Here is a 19193-nt window from a genome sequence, read left to right as displayed (position 1 = left end):
TAGTAAGTGGAAGGAGCAGAGCAGGGGTCCCCGCATCTCTGCTTCTAGAGCCACATACAACTGTTACACCTCACTTCAAAGTTCGACCAAGCCTTCTGCAAGGATGGGCGGGGAAGTCTAACAGCCCCAGTACCACTGGAGGCAAGAATCCAGGAGTGTGTTTTTCCTGGTGCCTCAGAGCAAAGCTCCAAAATGTAACTTCTGGAATTTTCTCAGAGTAAGAGTTGAGGGTCAAACTGGAAAACAGTCTCTCCATGTAGTTCATCAGAGGTAGGAAACACAACACATACACACATACACACACACACACACACCCATGCACAAAACAGCATTACTCCAAAATGGCAGTTCCTTTATGTCTGATATGATGTGATGGCCTTAAATGTATTTAAAGACATCTTTGAATGTCACTTCGCTAACGCCCTTACCCGAGAACTCTGCTCTCATTTTACTATAGTGTTTTAGCCTGTGAAACACTGACGCAATAAGGAGCCGACTGTAATATCACTTGCATTGGTACAGTGCTTTACCGTTCATGATTTTCCCCATGTCTCCCCTGAACCCCTCCGCACTGGGATTTGGAGAGGGTTTGTGAGTCCAAGGACAACAGGGTCAAAGGAGGTAGGGCTGGATTGGAGCCGCAGCCTCTCACTTCCCTCTCGTGCTCCTTGCATGGCACTGGAACGTTCCCTGAGCACAGTCCTTCCCCAGGTGGCAGGGCAGATCCTCTCTAGAAGCTGGAGGAAAGGGTGCGGCCCTTGTTCAGGCTAATAAGATGCCTATTCAGGAGGTTTGAAGCCTCACTTTGTTTGCCTGTGTCTGCAGTGTGTTTCTGAGATATTCAGACTAAAAGAAAACCTATATCCTTTGACAGTAATTAGGCAGTTAGGAGACAGTCAAGCAAAAGTCATAAATGTTTCCACAAGTTGCCAGCATATTTCCAAGAGTCACCATAACCCTGTGTATAGGCACATTTATTCCTTTTCCAATAGGACTATGTTAATGTAAATCGGATTATTCTAGAGGGAAATGCTTAAAAAATGATTTTGTCCAAGTTCCTGAAAACACCTGAAAAAATTCTGAGAGCCTTTCGTTTCTTTTTTTTTTTTTCTTTTCACAATTAAATAAAAATCATGGTGAGTAAAAGAAATGCAAGATTAGGAAGGCTTGCCTGAACAGTCATTTAAGAAATGGAAGCTATAATTTAGATAATTTGTGATAAGAGATTTGAATGATTCTGACTGGAAAATTGAAAAGGAAAATAATCAGGTGACTCATTGCCCAAAGGCAGAAAGCAGTGAGTTCTCCAGACCCAAAGGAAGATGAATGATGGACAACCATCAACATTATCTTTACTGTGTTGCATCCCCAACACGCCAATGGCCACGAGCCCAATAACTCACCAACTGCGTGGATTTAGAAATGGGCTCCACTTGAGTTGCCGTGTATGGGAGAATAGTTAGGTGATATCTAGACTTAGCGCAGCACTGCAGCACTGACGGGTGTGAAAGTGCATAATGAGTAATTTAGAGTCTCATCTCTGTAATTTGTGCTAATGCTATAAGCCTTTTTCTCCCAGCACTACTTTCTTTAGGCCCATCACACAGAGTGAGCCAAGTCCTCACTAGACGCAAGTTGCTTACGTGATTGCAGAACTCTTGAGAATGCAGATGTGGGTGTTTTCAAAGCACTATTTGAAATAACATATTAATAGATCTGGCTATAAAAGGATTCTTTTGTAGTTAAACATCCATTCCACCAACAAACATTTATTTAGCACCTGGTGACCCTTGGTGCAAGAAGTGGGTGGGAGGAGGGATGGGACTCAGATGATGTGGCGTTTCCTAGTAAAGAATAAAAGAAAACCACGCAGCGCTGAACGTCACTGTCAGTGTGAAAAGAGGCACAAATGCTTCTCTCCCCCGCTCTTTACTGTTTTCAGGTGCTCCAGGGCAGGGCTGTATGATGCATGGATCCCATCTCAGTTTGTACTTGACCACACATCCTCCTTAATGCGGGGCACTCATCACCCCAAGAAGGCAAATGCTGAAGACAACCACAGTCTGTCAGGTGGAGGGGATGCCCATGGGATGAGGCTGTAAAGGAGAAGCTCTTTTCAAATCTAAAAAAAAAAACCAGTGACCCGTTCTTAGGGTATTTGGGGTCCCTTAACCAGACATGTCCAAGATGTTTGCTGTTTCTGAACTGGATGGCACCATTTTCTATCAGAAATGCGATTCTGGGTGACATAAATTTCCTAAAATGTCATCTAACTAAAAACATTAAGATCCTGGAAATGTGGATGCCTTTGAAACTATTTATAGGGAGAGAATGATAAGAAGCAGTGGAACAATGTTCTGAATTTTATACGGCCTTTGAAATGAAGTTCTCCCTGAAACTCATGAGGTCGGGGGGATGGAGAGACCCTTTAAGAGGTCTGTGGATTCTTTGGTTCAGTCTTCTCATTTCTCTGCTGCCTCACCACTCTCCCTCTCTCTTTTTAACATTTCTCACCAGGGTATGGGAATATTGCTCCAAGCACTGAAGGAGGCAAAATCTTTTGTATTTTATATGCCATCTTTGGAATTCCACTCTTTGGTTTCTTATTGGCTGGAATTGGAGACCAACTTGGAACCATCTTTGGGAAAAGCATTGCAAGAGTGGAGAAGGTCTTTCGAGTGAGTACTGCATCTGTTTAAGCTCTAACCTTTGTGATCCATTTGGCTTTAGCCTGATAGGATCCGGAAGGAATTACCAGGGTATTATTACGTCATTGTCACGTCTAATGGAATAGTTTAAGTGTTACGGTTGTATTTTTTATCTTGGCCAATGGTAGTCCATAGTAGTGTGCCTAAACTGCCTTCTTGTGAGTAATTTCCTTCTTTAGAATGGTTAGTTTTCGTGGAATCATACCACGAGGGGGTTAAGTATGGATTTGCCAACACAGATTTTCTGAAGTGGTGAGGCATATGCAGTTTCTTATTTAAGATAGAAGATCGACTCCTTAGTGTGTTTGCAATAAAGTAGAGAATTATAAATCAACCCATTTTTTCCTGGAACTGCTTCACTCCATTTTATTTCCAAGCAGTGTCTTCAGGCTGATCCTGGCTTCTAAAACCTCTTCCAGAAGCCTAGGTTTTCCAGGCATTGCTTTGTGCTTCATGTCTGTCTCCTCATGGCCTCACCCTCTCTCTCCTTCCACTGCTGAGTTCTCCCTCAGCAGTAGTACACTAATATACTCATTCATACTATGGTGTTGATGATTGCTATTGTCTTAGCGAGTCTTTTCTCTTGAGAATACTTGCCTTTAAACAAGGGACAAATGTCTCAACTCAAGGAATTTATTTACTCAAGATGGTGTTCCTGGCATCAGTGACAGGCACGTGGAGTCTGTGTGACTGGTCTGGAGTTCCCATTACCCGTTAGCTCACGCCCATTTAACAGAACACTAGTCTTGCTTAGGTGTAAGGTCGTTTCTGTTCTCTTTCTCATTGTTGACCTAATTCTCATGTCTTTCAAGCCTTCTTCAGGGAATTATTTCTTATGATGGCCTTATATTTAAAAATGACAATTTGAGATCTTTTTCAGAACCTAGCGATCAGTGGTTAAGTTCTAAGGCTGTACTTGTTTCCCCCTCTGAGACAAGAAATCATGACATAAAGCTCTATTTAGAAGAATGCAAGGGGGCTCGCCTGTCGAGCAGTTTCAGAAATTCTATTAGAGTGAAGTGAAGGAATAAAGCACCAGATCTGGCTGAGAATCACCTTCTATAAGCTCAGTTCTCTTGGCTGAGCTGCCTCAGTTTACTCATTGGCAAAAGGGGATGGAATTCAAATTGACTTTAAAAGGTCTTGGTAATGATTAAATGAAATAATGTACAGAAAAGAGCTGGGCACAGGGCCAGACGCAGAGTTCAGTGCTGCTCTGCGTCTGTCTTCTGAAAGAAGCACTTGATGGCAGGCTAGCTACCCACTCAAATTTCGTGAGTTGCTTGGTGGCATGCTGGTTTTCCTGGAATGTCCCACAACCTTTACCCCGATGCACCTGGGCTCCGTGGTCACCATGGAAACCGTCAGTGCTCAGAGTCTCTGCTTCTCAGATGCTCAGGTCTCCCTAAACTAGACACGGCAACTCTGTCTCCAAGAGTTGTTTTGGAATTCTCAGAGGTCCCCTTTTAGCCATGGCCTCATGGCTTCTAACTTAGAGAAAAATGAATCTGGCGGATTGAACACTCAGAAGAATAGGATTCAAATGGAGAAATGACTGATCTGGCATTTTTATTTTTCTATAGCTTCTCTAGATCTGAGTTTATTTGTGGAAAGAAAGGATTAGACTAAAAGCTTTTGAAATCCCCCTTCAGCAAAAATAAAATTTCAGTTATGGTAGTTTAGCTGAGGGAAGAGGTTGCAATCATTTTGTATCTTCTACCAAATTTGGGGACTTCGTTCCCCTAATGAATTTCTGACTGCAGGTAGAAAGGACTGTTCTGGCCTCTCCAGTGGATGATTCACAGGACTCCGAGACAAAGCCTTCAATATCTCATGTTTCATTTTTCTGCTGATGGTCCCCTCACTTCCTTGCAGAGCCATCAAAGACTGGGAGTCCTTCAGGAAGGAGCCGGCAGGATATTATCAAATTGGCAGCACACGATGCTTGTATGTGCAGAATGTTGGAGGGTGCTGTTGGAAGGGATGTCTGCGCTCCAGAACAATTCTGAGCACACTTCCTGAATACATGGACAATGGATTCTGCAGTAGTTTGCTTGCTATGTGTCATTTTGGTAGAAAATCTCAAAGCTCTTTGCTATTCACATGAACTATATCTAAAAGGCCAGTTACTCTTAGGTGATTATTTGAGAACTGAAAATTGTATAAACCAACAAAGACTGGGGGTGTGAACTTTTAGTTCCCATGAGAAGGTTCTTTTTTTTTTTCACCTGCTTGCTCAATGATTAAGCCTTTTCCTTCATCTGGTGTGTTTTCTCTCAACTCTCGGGAAGAGGGGATTTTTGGCGGGGTAAAGATAAAATATACATTTTAATAAGCTTCTCAATTACACACATGAGGTGACGTGATTTGGGTTCTTCTTTTGAATTCCAGATCTGAGCCTCATTTTGTTTATTTTTTTTAATCTTTCATTTTTTTGAGCCTCATTTTAAAGAATTGCTGGGAATCAGTGTATTAATTAAGAGTGCTTTTGGCATTCTTAAATACTTGACTGTTGAGGTTTTTGTGAGGTATAATAAATGAAAACTTTTTTTTTCCCTCTGAAGTTCAGAAATAATTGAGAAGTAGGCGCCAGAGTCCGATCAGCCATCAGTCAGCTTTATTGCTGAGAAGCTCGTCAGAGCATGTCGCTTCAGCTCTGACACAGGAGGGACTTACCGACGACTTCACCCTGAATTAGAAGGATTTCCCTGCTGTATTAGCTTTCTATCTGATGTAACAAATTAATTCAAATGTAGATGCTTAAAACCACACTGGTGTATTATGTGTCAGTTGTGTAGGTAAGAAGTCTGGGCAGGCTTGGCGACAGTTTCATGATCAGGATAACACAAGGCTAAAATCAAGGTGTCGGCCAGGCTGGGCTCTGGATCTGGGGAAGGACCTATTTCTACAGCCATTCAGATCTTGGCAAAGAATAGTCCCCTGTGGTTGTAGGACTGAGAGTCCCATTTCCTCTCTGGCTGCCGGGTGGGGGCCATTCTCACCTTCGCGAGGTTGCCTGCTTTCCTTGGCACAGGGCATCTTCACCTTCAAAGCCAGCATGGAATCCTTCCTGCATCTCTCTGACTTCCCCTCTCCATCAGCTGAAGACAGTATCAAGCTTTTAAGGACTCGTGTGATTAGCTCAGGCCCACGTGGATAATCTCCCTGTTTTCAGGTCAACTGTGAACAGAACAGAAGAGAGTCACTGGAGTGATCAGACATCATATCACAGGTCCTGGGGATGAGAGTCGAGCATCTTCTTGGGTCATTTTAGAAAATCTGCCTCCCACACCATCTTGGTCATTGGTAGCACAGGCCTCCTCTCAGGGAGGGCAGGGTCAACTCCCCGACTTTGCTACGTCACAGAGAGCAAAACAGAGTGCACCGCTCTGCAACAGACGGTTTCAAACAAGAGAAGAAAGGGGCTGAGCTGAGGGAGCTCAGTCCCTTCTGCCAAGTCCACCAGTAAGTCGCTGTGCGGCTGAGCAGTGGGGGTGAGAGGCGTACAGTGTTGTTACGCTAGCTGGAGTCCTTCCACAGGGAACAGGAGGCCAGGAAAGCGGACATTGCCCCCAGGACTGATTTACAGTGGGTTAAGAATTGGACACGTTTCTCGCAAAGCAAGAAGCCCGGAGGAAGGTTGTTTTAAGTTTGGTGCATCAGTTTCCCAATGACAAGTTGAGGTTTCTGGCGCCATTTTCAAAGTGCAGATTCTTTCCCACACCACCAAGTAATTCTCTGATGCCAGCTGGGTGTCCTACGGTTCAGTTCAACTCTGACACCATCAACCGGGAGACAGCATCAGATCCCACAGCTGAGGGTTCAGTTCCACGAACCTGCCTTCCACCTTAGATGCCAGTTGCAAGTCCAGGTGGCTACCTGTGCTTCTAATGAGCGAGGATAAATCAGAGGTTCCCACAACACCTTCCTTGGGCTCAGTTAGTTTCTTAGAGCAGTTCACAGAACTAAGGAAACCAGTTTTCTCACGAGATTACTGGTTTATCACAAAGGCTATTTAAAGATATGAACCAAAAGTGAGATGAAGAAATATGTAGGGTGAGGTCCAAAACAGTGGAGCTTCTGTCCCCATGGAAGATGGGGCCTAGCGTGGTGACATGTGGAGTGTTCACCAACCTGGAAGCTCTATGAGTCCCCTCCCTGTTGGGTTTTTATGGGGGCTTCATTACATGGGCATGGTTGATTCAATCACTGTCCATTGGTGATTGAGTCAACTCCTAACCCCTCTCCGCTCCCTGGAAATTGGGGTTTGAGGGTGGGATGGGATGGGGTGGGGGTGGAACTGAAAATTCCAACCCTCTATTCCTGGCTGGTTTCCCTGGCAACCAGCCCCCATCCTTAGGTGAGCCCAAATTTACCTCATTGGCATAACAAAAGACACCTTCATGGCTCTCATCACAGGAAATTCCAAAGGCTTTGGGAGCCCTGTGCCAGGAATGGACCAGGACCAAATACATATTTCTTATTCTCAATCACAGTATCATACACATAGACCCAGGTTTGTTCTTTTTCTGCTCTGCTTTCCTTGACACGTTAGCTTTTCCTGCTCAGGCTTGTCATCATGTGGTTTGAAAGATGACTGTCTCAGGACCAAATGGCTTGTTTTCACTCAACCACATTTTGAAAAATTGTATTTATTTATTTATGTATTTATTTATTTTTATTGAGATATAGTTGATGTATAATGTCATATAAGTTGCAGGTGCACAGTATAGTGATTCACAATTTTTAAAGGTTCTACTCCACTTAGAGTTGTTACAAAACATGGGATCTCTTCCCTGTGTTGTGCAATATGTCCTTGGAGCTTATTTTACACATGGCAGTTGGTACCTCTTAATCCTCTACTCCTATCTTGCCCCTCCCCTCCTCCGTCTCCCCACTGTTTGTTCTCTATATCTGTGAGTCTGTTTCGTTTTTGTTATTTCACTAGTTGGTTGTATTTTTTAGATTCCGCAGATAAGTGATCTCATACTGTACTTGTCTTTCTCTGATCGCTCAACCTCATTTAAAGCAGGACAAAAAGGTCTCCTTTTATGGGAGAAAAGTTTTCCCCAGGAGTTACCCTGCAGACTTCCTCTTCTGTCTCATCGACCAGAACTGGCTCTTATGACCTGCGAGGGAGGTTAGGAAAGTGAATATGCGACAAAGGAGAGTGGGGTGGCTCGACCTAGCCCAGTGGTTCTCAACGTGTAGTCCCTGGACCAGCCACATCAGCGTCCTCTGGGAACTTGCTAGAAATGGAAATTCTTGGAGAAATTGGGGCCCAGCAATTCGTGTCTACCAAGCTTTCCAGGTGATTCTGATGCCTGCTAAAGTTTCAGAACCCCCCAGGCACGAAGGAATCATGTTTCGTCCCCTGGGGGCTGCCCACATTGCTGTGATGAACAAACAACTTAGAATTCTGGTAGCAAAGAAGAAGTTGGGGTCACAAATGACAGCATCTGCCACAGCTGTCAGCCAATTGCCACCACACAGACCACTCAGTGACGCTGCCCTCCCTCCTGCTTGCGTAAATCTGGTGGCCTTTGGGTTCCTTGACTCAGTCAGAGGAGGCTAACTTGCGTGGTGGTTACTAACAACACCAGCTTACTCCCACCCCCGCTAGGTCTGCTGCTGCCTGGGCAACTCGCCAGCCTTCAGGGTGTTTTAGTGGAGGAGAGCCAGGTATGGCTCTTCAGAACTCTGGCCTCCGGTCACAGCCGGCTGGCCTGAGCTAGTCACACTGCCTCAGCCACCTGCAAAGAGGGCCTGGAATGCAGTGTTTGACCTCCAGGAAAGGGAGGGGAGGGGAAGTTGGTGGGCACCTGTAAAGTCATGTGTGTGTTCCCTGGGCCTCCCGTTGGCCCCACTCTCGGATGACAAGCATCCCTGGGATTCAGACACTGCTGGCCCACAGGTCACTCTGAGGACCGCTACTCTAGTGAAACTCATCTCGCATCCAGCAAAAATGGAGCCCGTGATTTGTTAAGGGACTTAACGCTGAGTGGAGGGCCTAGCCTGGACTTGGGATGATTTATAAGTATTTATGTAACATAAAATAAAAATAATTCTTCCCAGGTTTCCAGTGGGAAATCTGTGCAGTTATCAAGAAAGGGTGATTACTTGGGATTAAGCAGGGCTGATCTCGGGTTCTAAGCAGATTTTGGAAGTGGGCAGCCTCTCCTTCCCCTGCTGTGGGCTGGTGCCTTTGCTGGGCCAGGCCCCCTGTCCCTTGATAGGATACTGTAGGAAAACTGGTCAGATTTGGGACTGGGTCTCACTTTCTTGCCCTGACCTGGACTTTGGCCCCTGGTAGGAAGCAGCTGCCTCTTTTTATCTGGCTGATTAGCAGGCTTTCTGAAATTACCTCTAAAACCAAGTGGCACTCTTTTTCCTCTTTGGCCTTTACCCTCAAGGATACAGCAGAAATGCTGATTTGCGTCTGGAGCCCAAGGAGCCTGGGTGTAGCTGACAAATAACACGTTACCCTAGGCTTCTCGGTGCTGTGATCGCTTGGGGACTTTAGCATCAGCCAAATGCTTAAGACAGGGTGATGACAATCTCAGTCTGGTAATGATGTTCAGTTAGTGGGCTTATCAGTCACTATGGATGCAGGAAGGGGCTGGTGGTGGAAGCCACGGACTCCTGGAGGCCTCTGCCACGCGCCTGGCCTGAGTCAAGGAAAGACTGGGAAGAACACCCTTGGCAGGAGTCTTCTGTTTCTCATAGGGTGTCTGTGAGCTAGCTCCCAGCAGCAGTAGGGTTAACAAAATTATTATTTCAAGGGGATAAAAGCCCCTCTTTTGGAAACTGGGTGTTATTTTCATCTCTGTGGGTTCAACTATAATTTTTAATTCCCGTTATTAGTGGAGAAGTTCACTGGGGGACCACTCACGCACACCAGCATCTTGCTTAAGTAGCCGGGGGTGGGGGAGGGCTAGGTGATGGGCTGAGAGTGCCCAAGGGCTTGTGTGTGTGAGTGTGTGTGTGTGTGTGTGTGTGTGTGTCTATGACACGCCCACACTAGCACATATCGTATGAAACATTCCTGAGAAATAAACCAATAGGACTAATATTACATGGATAATGTGATTTTATTTGGATTGGAGAGAAGACCTGGTTTTAATGTGAACAACTGCTTTCTAACTTTCCCTAAGGGGCTAGAAGAGGGTAGGAAGTAATTGTTTTAAAATGCAAAAAAGGCAGATATTTTTAAAACTTTCTCAACCAGGTCTGTCCTGGATTAATTAATTTAAGGATATTGTCCCAGATGTGCACTGGGGACAAACTATGTAAGTGACATCCACAGAACAGACTGCACGGCATCACTTAATGACGGCCAGGACACAGTTTGTCCGTGATGGTCCCTTCTTCTTTCCCTCCCTCAGATGCAGGCTTGCTCAGCCTCAGCACTAGGGAAGTTCTGGGCTGGATAATTTGTCCTGGGACCCGCTCTGTGCCTTGTAGGGTGTTTAGCAGCATCCCTGGCCTCCATTCACTAGCTGCTGGTTACCATCAGTGCCCCCAGGTATGACAGCCAAAAAAACGTCTCCAGAGGTTATTAAATGTCCCCTCGAGGGCAAAAATCGTCCCAGTTGAGAACCGTGACTCTGCTGGGAGGTAAGGGACCAACTGCCTCACAGGTCCCAAGGGGCATGTCCTGGTCCCCTGGCTGAACCTTCCTTCCACATGAGCTCTGGTGTCTTGTCCAGCTCTTCAGTGTCGGTGCCATTCCCACTCAGAATTCTCTTCTCTCAGATGCGTCCATAGAGAGGACTTTGGACATTTTATATTTGGGGAATAAGATCATTTCTCATCGCCTGGGGACCTGATTCTGATGATATATGCAGGTTGGTTCTGTTATTCTTTAGCAAGCAGATCGTCTCAGCACTGTCCGTGGCTGACCCACCAGGGACTAATTTAGTGGACGATGCTCCCTCTTTCTTGGCTTATCTTTGATAACTGGCCAGTGTCCCTCTGGTGTTTCCTGTTGCCATCTGAGATCACTACAGGAGGTTCTAATGGCCTTTAAAATGCATCCTCATTACATCCTATAAACAGCAAAGTGATCATTTCAGCCTGAAGTATAACTGCTTAAAATACTGCCTGCATAGTGTTTACTGTTTGAATATTTTAAAAGTACCTTTAACAGAGCCTCTCTTTTTCTCTCTGGCAAGCTTTGATCGCAGGTAGCTTCTGGGACTCTGACTGTTGCTTTGGGGGGGGCGGTCACTTGTAAACCTCTGTATGTAGGGCACCTCTGTAGGAAGACTTGGGTTTATCATCTGTCCAATGGGATTTGGTTGAGGCAGAGTGAATACTACAGAAGTCTAGAGATAAATTGCTTATCTGTTTTAAGAATTAGTTATTTGCCAGACACCGGGTTGTGGGTTTTACTAAGAGTGAGCTGTACAACAACCCTCTCAAAGAACCTCCCTAACTTTATGAGATTGGAATGCTTGGACTGGTTCTGTGGACTGTCCAAGGTCATCTAGCCCATAAGTGACAGCAAAGATTCCAAAGTAGATCTCCCTGCCCCAGGGTGCACACGTGGACTTCGTTTTCCCACTATCCTTCCTTCCTTCTTTCTCTCGTAAGCTAGGGATAGCTTACAATGGTTCAGAAGAGTCTTGAGGAAAGGTTTGATAAGACTGGGCACAGATAAAGTTGACCAGCTGAGAAAATGCTATATTGGCCCTGTGTTCATCTGCTGTCAAATGGTTTTACTCTTCCAGCTCAATCTCATCTATCGATACTTTGAATTGGACCATTGCCTCGGATTCTTCTCTTTGCTTCTGCTCTATTTCCTTAATCTGGCTCCTTATTGGCAAACATCTCTTTCTCGGTGTTCTCTTCTCCTGGAGAGTAACCGAGGCCTTAAATGCTGCCTTACTTGTGCCTTCTGTGTGACAACTGTGAAGGCGAGCTTGTAAAAGAGGAGCTTGTATGGTCCTGACGCCTGACTGATTTGTGCTTACCTCCACCAGGGGCGTTGCCAGGTAGACCGTGTTCTCCACCCTTCTGTTCATTTCTCCACTTTGTGCAACTCACTCGATGTTGACAATAAGAGGGCCACGTGGCCCAAAGCTAAGCTGCTTGGTGAGCTGAGGCAGTCGGTCTCACCTTCCAAAAGCATTCTCCTTTCTCCGGATTCATCAGATTGCCTCGATGGTCTTGAGAACCTGGAGTTTGGGGGCTTCAATATCAAGATTTTAGCTCTCACTGGGGGCTTAATTCAGCCCTAAACTCAAGGGAAGTTGTGGGCGAAGTGCTTCCTAAACCACCGTGCAATCAAGAGAGGCCTCCAGAACATTTCTATGGGTGCTCCTCACTTGCCCACGGAGGAGATGGTCACTTCCTAGAATCCAGGGAGTTTGTTAATTAAAACATTTCATATCTTTGGGTTTTGGAACCACTGAGCATCCAGTGATGCTTTGTATGTATTGTAACCTGTTTTTGAAACTTCCAGGTACTTTTGAGTTATGAATTTAACCCAAGAATTTTATTAGTTCTCACATGTTTATTAGGATCATAAAACCAACTTAATAGGTGGATGATTTCCCATGTTCACCCTTTATCACTGATTTCACAGGCTAGTTTGTGTCCTCTGGAGGGCTCTGATATAACAGAATAATAATCCTTTACCCTTTTATAGAACCCTTTGCCTTTATTTTATATTACATTTATCAACATTAAAAAAAACACACTTTTTTCTTTTACATTTGGCCTCATGCTACTTTTTTCAAGCAAGTAATAAGCCACATCATTCTAAGTGAAGTAAGCCAGAAAGAGAAAGAAGAATACCATATGATATCACTTATATGTGAAATCTTAAGAAAAAAAGACAAACAAACTTATTTATAAAACAGAAACACACTCACAGACATAGAAAACAAACATGGTTACAGGGAAGGGGGAAGGGGTGGAAAGGGATAAACTGAGAATTTGAGATTTGCAGAGACTGACTGCTATTTATGAAACAGATGAACACCAAGTTCATACTGTACAGCACAGGGGACTGTATTCAATATCTTGTAGTAGCATATGGTTAGAAAGAATATGAAAACAAATACATATATGTTCCTATATGACTGAAGCATTGTGCTGTCCACCAGAAATTGACACAACATTGTAAACCGACTCTTCTTCAATACAAATAGGTTAAAAAACACAAAAGCAAGAACAACAACTAACTCAGGGCAACCTCTCTATTCTGGTTTCTGCCTCCATGGATTTGACAGCTCTGGGTACCTTGTATAAATGGGATTAGCCCGCATTCATCCTTTCCTGACTGGTTTATTTCACTTAACGTAAAGTCTTTAAGGATTCAGGCATGTTGTGGCATGTGTCAGAATTTCCCTCCTTTTGAAGGCTGACTGTATCCCACGGTATACAGAGAGCTCATTTTGATTATCCATTCATCTGTCGATGGGCCCTTGCATTGCTTTAATCTTTGGCAGCTGTGAGTAATGCCGCACGGATATGGATGCACAAGTATCTGTTGGAGTCCCTGCTTTTAAGTCCTTTGGGTACATACCGAGGAATGGGATGGCTGGGTCGTATGGTAATTCTATGCTCTGTTTTTGGAGGACCTGCCTTATTGTTTTCTACATCGGCTGCACTAGTTTACACTCCCATCAGCAGTGCACGAGGGTTCCAATTTCGCCACATCCTCACCAGCACTTGTTATTTTGCTTTTTGTTTTTAACTTTTATACATCACAATGACAGCATTTGGTAATTTGCTATCTGATTGCCCCTTAAATCTGGGCTGCTCCAAGGCTGTCATTCTGTTACATGGGGGGCAAAGTAGAGATGCTGTGCCCTGCGTCTTGCCTCCTTCTTGCCTCTGCCGCCCTCCCACCCTCCCCTCCAACTGTGTCCTTGGGCTTAAAGAATTCTCATCCTGCTTCCTCAGCTCTGACCCTGCAACAGAGCCACTGGGAGGGTGGCTCACCGCCAGGCCAACTTGGGCCTCTGCGTGCTGGTGACGTCCGGGTTCCACCTGGCCTTTGTGCTGCTCTGAAACCTTTTTCTTCACCTCATGATGATTCAGTCTCCAGCTCCCCATGGTGGCTGCTCCTTCATACCTCTCCCCAGGTCTGTTTCATAAGCAATTATCCAGTAATGCCTTCTGTGATCTCAACCCTGTGGGTTACGGGGCAATAAACAAGAGACAGTCCCCTCTTCCAAGGAGAATACAGACAGGTATGAAGACTAGTGTCCATGATGAGACCAGGGCTGGGGCAGGTGGCCTCTGAAGTCACATGGCCTCAGTGCGTAAGCTCTGATCTACTGCTTACCAGCCACGTGACCCCAGGCTGTGTCTCAGTTTCCTTATTTGAAAAGTGGTTCTAAAATAGCAGCTACCTCTTTTGGCACTTTGTTGATGCAGGAGAGCAGTGCCTGGTGCCTCCACTTAGCGCTCAAGACACGTTATTCACTGTCATGATGTAAGCACCTTGTTAGCTTCCGGATCGCAGAGCAGGGACTTGTGAATTCTAGCTCGTCTACCTGACGCCACACACATCTTCAGGGATATACCTGTCTTCTGTAGCTAATGGGTTGTTCTCTTTCAGTAAAACATAAGGACCTTGGCGCTAAGGGGTACCCTGCCTTTCTTTTCCTGTGCCCCCGCGGCACCTGCTCAGTGCTAAGTGCTTTAGAGGCATTCAGTAAACACGTATTGACTGTAAATTGATTGGTGAAGAAAGAAAAATGAGCCAGGTTCCTTTCCACACACCCAGGGTGTGTAGGCTAAGCAGCGTCCCCAACAAACCCGACCGAAGAAGAGATGTCCTTCCCGGAATGGATGTGGAGGTGCGTGCGGCCGGAGGAGTGGAGGATCAGCAGAAAGGGCAGTAACAGACCCAGGGAATTAGATGGGCAGGAAGGCTTGTGCCTGGGACAGAGCTCCAGTCATCAGTCATTGCGCTGGGAGGAAAAGAGGCCCTGGCCATGACTCAGCAAAGGAAGGATCCGGAAGGTCTGAGTGTGCCCCTGCTGTTCCGTCTGAGCGAGGGGAGAGGTTGTGCTCTGTATCCTCGGCAGCATCTCGCGGGCGACCACTGCATACGCGGATGTGTCCGGGATATTCCGCCATAGACTGATGCTGGTGAATGAAAAGTCAAAGAATGAAAAAGAATTTATTTGCGCTCCATGCTAGATGTCTCTCAGCTTGCCTGTGCTCTTACTAGACCTTGAACACAGGGGCCAGTTCATATTTTTATAAAGTATTAAAGAGTTCTAAGACTCTCCTTCCCCAAGATGCCTGGCTCCTCCAATATCAATAAGGGGCCCTGGGAAGATGCGTTTTGCTGTGCTGGTGTTTAGATACCGCCGTCTTGCCACCTTGGCTCCACTTAGACTGAGCAGTGTCCCTTGGGTTCATTTTTTCCATTCCGTGGCAGAAATGAATTTTACTGTAAACAACATCAACATTTCTACCTGAGCCTGGGCAACGGCTCAAAAGGCTCCTGTTAAATGATTATTCTTAATATTTGGCTGTCTCCCCACCCACACCACACCCGCTGCCTTCCTCTTACTGCTGAATAGGCACAAACAAAGGGGATGGCATCTCCTGTCAGTTCCCAGGACTTTCTCTTCTGATTCGAACAATTAGAAATGGGGACCTAGAGCATGCAGTGAAAAAAAATGCAAGGGCATGTATGTATGGTTTTAAGCATAGAGCACAGAAAGCTTCTGTGTGATTTTTTAAAAAATGAATTTTATCAGGGACGATAACAGAGTTGGCACCAAAACTAACAAGAAAGCAAACATCAACATTTACGATGAAATGCATAGCATCCAAGTGCCATATGGTGCTCCTGGAAGTGTTAGTACCACTTTCTTTTTGGTTTTCATCCATTTTCTGACATCGCTGTTTGCTTCTTGCTTCTGCTGCTCTTTAAAAAAAAATCTCAATTGTTTTTAGCCCTTTGAGTCTGTATTTCTGGTAAATGCCTTTCTCTCCTACCTCTCCTTTGGAGGCTTGTCAACCTTTTCTCCGGGGAAGAGGAGGAAGAAGACCCGTCCAGATGGCCGGATAAACATGTGACACCTGCTTCTGGGAGCCTCTGCTGGCATAGTTTGAGGGCTGATGAGGTTGCCCCCTGCCTGAAAAATGGGCACGTGGATTTCCATCTCTTTCCAAAATGATCGCCTTGCCTTTTAAAAAAATGATCACCTAATACCTTTAGTTTTAATAATATTTCTAGAAATGTCTTGAATCCAAATTCTCTCCTATTATTAGGGAAACAACAAAACATGAACTCCAACCAGATTCTTTAGAAAAGTTCATATTGGTCAAATTTTTAAAAGATGAGTGAAATAAGTGAGGGAGATTAAGAGGTTCAAACTTCTAGTTACAAAAGAAATGAATCACAGGGATGAAATGTCCAGCATGGGGAATATGGTCGATAACATTGTAACATCTTTGTGTGGCGACAGATGGTAACCAGACTTACTGTGGTGGTCATTTTGTGGTGTATAGAGATGACAAATTGCTATGTTGTGTACCTGGAACCAATCTAGTGTTGTAAGTCAACTACATATTTCAAAAAATTATTTAAAAGATTTTTTAAGCTTTTCAGAGTTAACATTCTTTCTTGGAGGAAGATTTTGATGATCATGTTTGGAGAGAAATCTGCTTCCACGGGGAAAATTCACAGGGCCCGTGTGTTTGCACCCAAATGCCAGCCTCTTTCACCTCCAGATTTTCGCATGTGGTGTTTGTGGCGCTTCAAAAACTGTCCAATCTTCCTCCTGCTCTCAGCATGAAGGTCAGCTCTTCAGGGAGGGTTTTCTGACTCCTACAGGAGTTCATTAGCACCTAACATTCGTCTCCTTGAATCTGAGTTTTGTGCTGGATTCTTGCTACCCCCATCAGCCCTGCGAGGACAGGTGTGTCTGCCCCTTAGCGCAGTCCACAGCGCAGGGCAGGCACCCGCGCCTGGTGAAGGGATGCATGGCGAGCATTGCTAGGCATGACCACGTCCATTTCAGTAGAGAAAATAACCTTGAAATCAGAAGTAGTATCGCATGCATGCGAGTAAATGTCAATGGAAAAAAAAAAAAACCCAAACGAACAGTTTTAACCTTTGGGACGCAATTATTTTGGTGAAAGGGACATCCAGTGGGGGAGCTGTCCCCTGACAGTACTTTTTGCCCATGAACTTTTATCTCATCGGGAGATCTGGTAAGTGTGACTTTCCAGACTTCTCAAGTCAACCTCAGATACGGCGTACAGTTACGCTTCTCAGCGGTTCTCAACTCGGTAACACCCAAAGTCCCGCTTAAGAGCAACTACTTACTACTGCCCCTTGAAACAAATTTCATAGGTAGTGCAACCTACCTACACCCTACTTTTGAAATATTCAATACTATTTTCTCGCTAGGCTGTGAAGGGGAAATAAAAAGGAAGGTAATTTATAGTAAAATAGTAGTATTTTCATAACAGGATGCTTGGTCATGAAACTCTAGGAGACGTACTGAAATGATGAGACCCTCACTTCCGCATGTAGAATACAGAAGTGGTCCAGGTGTGTGGAATCAGTGACCAAGCTGCCACAGGGGACTTTCCTGCCCGTCATGAGGTTTTCCAAGATGGAGAACAGGTCTTGGCAAGGTTCCAACTATTCAAAATTCAGCCTTCTAGCAGTTTACATTGGAGTCATATTCTTATAAAATTCACCCTGTATTGAAGCTGTGAAAAAAAATGTGTGTGTGTGTGTGTGTGTGTTTATACCTAAAAGGGACTTAAGTTCTCAGCCCAGGTAATTATACACATGATTTTTTCTCATGGAATGTTCAAAACTCACACTAAATTTGGGGTAATTCTCTGATTTGTGAAACTCTAACTCTTGTGTTACAGGATGTCTAAATGCTATTGCCCCCACCCACCACGTGCCAGAAGTAACGACCACAAACACCCTCACCAGTCACCTTTAAGGCGCTATAAACCGAATGGGGTTATAAAAAAAACTTCCAGGAAGCTCCTGTATAACTTTCAGGAATATGCATATATAATTTACAGTCTCGTGTAAATGGCCACATTCAAATGGTCGACCCCACCATGATGCGGTTCCCATGCTATTAATAATTCAGTTCAGCAACTATGCACCATGTGCACGTGTGTGTATGCCCATTGCCTGTGCCTGTGGCATATACACTCTTACTAGCAACCTATGTACAAACTCCTGACTGTTTATCTCTTGCTGGTTGAGTAGTTTTATTTTGTTTCCTTCATAGAATAGTTTACCCTAAGCAGTTACTCTCGTGTTTCCTCCAGGTGCTAAGAAAGAGAGGGAAAGTGTAGAAAAACACAGTCCCAGCGCAGGGCAGCTGGGATGCAGGGTTAGGGAGACACACATGCAGGAAGACAGCAGTACAGGGACGGGGTGGGGACGGGGGCTGTGCAAGGAACAAAGATGGCCGGGAAGTCGACACGGTAACTAACCAGAAGGCAGAGGGCTTCCTGCAGGAGGTAAGTCAAATTGCGTTTTGAGGATCGAAGAGGGATTTGAGCATAAAAAGGGGAAGAACATCCTAGCAGATGGAACAACCTTTAAAAAGACACAGAAGCCTGGAATGGTGCAGTATTTAGGTGCCAGTAAATGATCCAGTGCCTTTAGAGAGTAAGCTGCAAACATCACTGAAGTTAGAGACGATGCGGAGAGGTGGCAGGTGCTTGCCAGCAGCGGGGCTCCCCGGCAGCTTTGCTGAGGAAGAGGGTTGCCACGTTCTGTAGGAGGAGGAGACGGTGGCCTGGGAAGTAGGCAGGATGCAATTACTGATTTGGAACCAGGCCATGTCCTCCCAGCTTTCACTGCCACTTCTGGCAACTGTCCCTGGGATTCTAACGCCTCAGACAAGACCCATCGTTCTTACTTTGCCGTGGCGAGTAGCTCCTCCTTCTCTTTCTGGTTTTCTCCCAAGGGCATGGTTGTCACTGCCTTCCCAAAAGAAAGGAAGAGAAACTGCCTGATTTTCAAGGGCTTCGTGTTGTTTCTCTAGGGCACCCCTGCAGTTTTGGGGAGCTGTTCGCCGCTTTCTCCTTCCCTTTTCCCCTTCTATCCCTCTCTTCTCTCCACCTCTCCTTCTTTCTTTTCATTGAAAAGGTTACAAAAGGAATACATGGTCATTGTGGACACTTTGGAAACACAGAAGAGTACAAAGGAGGAAAAAAATCCGTTATTCAAAGAGAGCCACCGTTAACAGTTCAGTAATTACACTTGGGAGTATTCTCTCTTTGCATCTATATGTAGCCTGGATGCCTGCTGCCCCACTGCACCCCAGTGGGCTCTGCCTCATCTCTCCTTCCTTCTGGTACTTGCACGGGTTGTCACACACACACGTGTGCCCACGTCTGTCCTGACCACAGCCTGTGTCTTCTGCATCAGCTCCTCTGGATTCCCAGTCTTTCCTCCAGCCGTGGGTCTCTCTTGGCAGTGCTCCTGGTCCCCTCCTGCCAGTGGCAGACCCCTCTGCC

General features: G+C 45.3%; 1 protein-coding gene across 1 annotated transcript in view; it reads left to right on the top strand.

The window, feature by feature from the left end:
* Positions 1-19193, top strand: part of KCNK10 (potassium two pore domain channel subfamily K member 10) — a 127463-nt gene that overhangs the window by 90584 nt on the left and 17686 nt on the right. The window contains exon 4 of the mRNA XM_072963550.1: positions 2518-2678. Coding sequence (XP_072819651.1) covers positions 2518-2678 — 161 coding nt within the window. The remainder of the gene's footprint in view (positions 1-2517; positions 2679-19193) is intronic.

This window comes from Vicugna pacos, chromosome 6 (genome assembly GCF_048564905.1).
Source record: "Vicugna pacos chromosome 6, VicPac4, whole genome shotgun sequence".
NCBI classification, from domain to species: domain Eukaryota; kingdom Metazoa; phylum Chordata; class Mammalia; order Artiodactyla; family Camelidae; genus Vicugna; species Vicugna pacos.
Note: the sequence above shows the minus strand (reverse complement) of the source record. Positions and strands in the feature narration are given on the sequence as shown.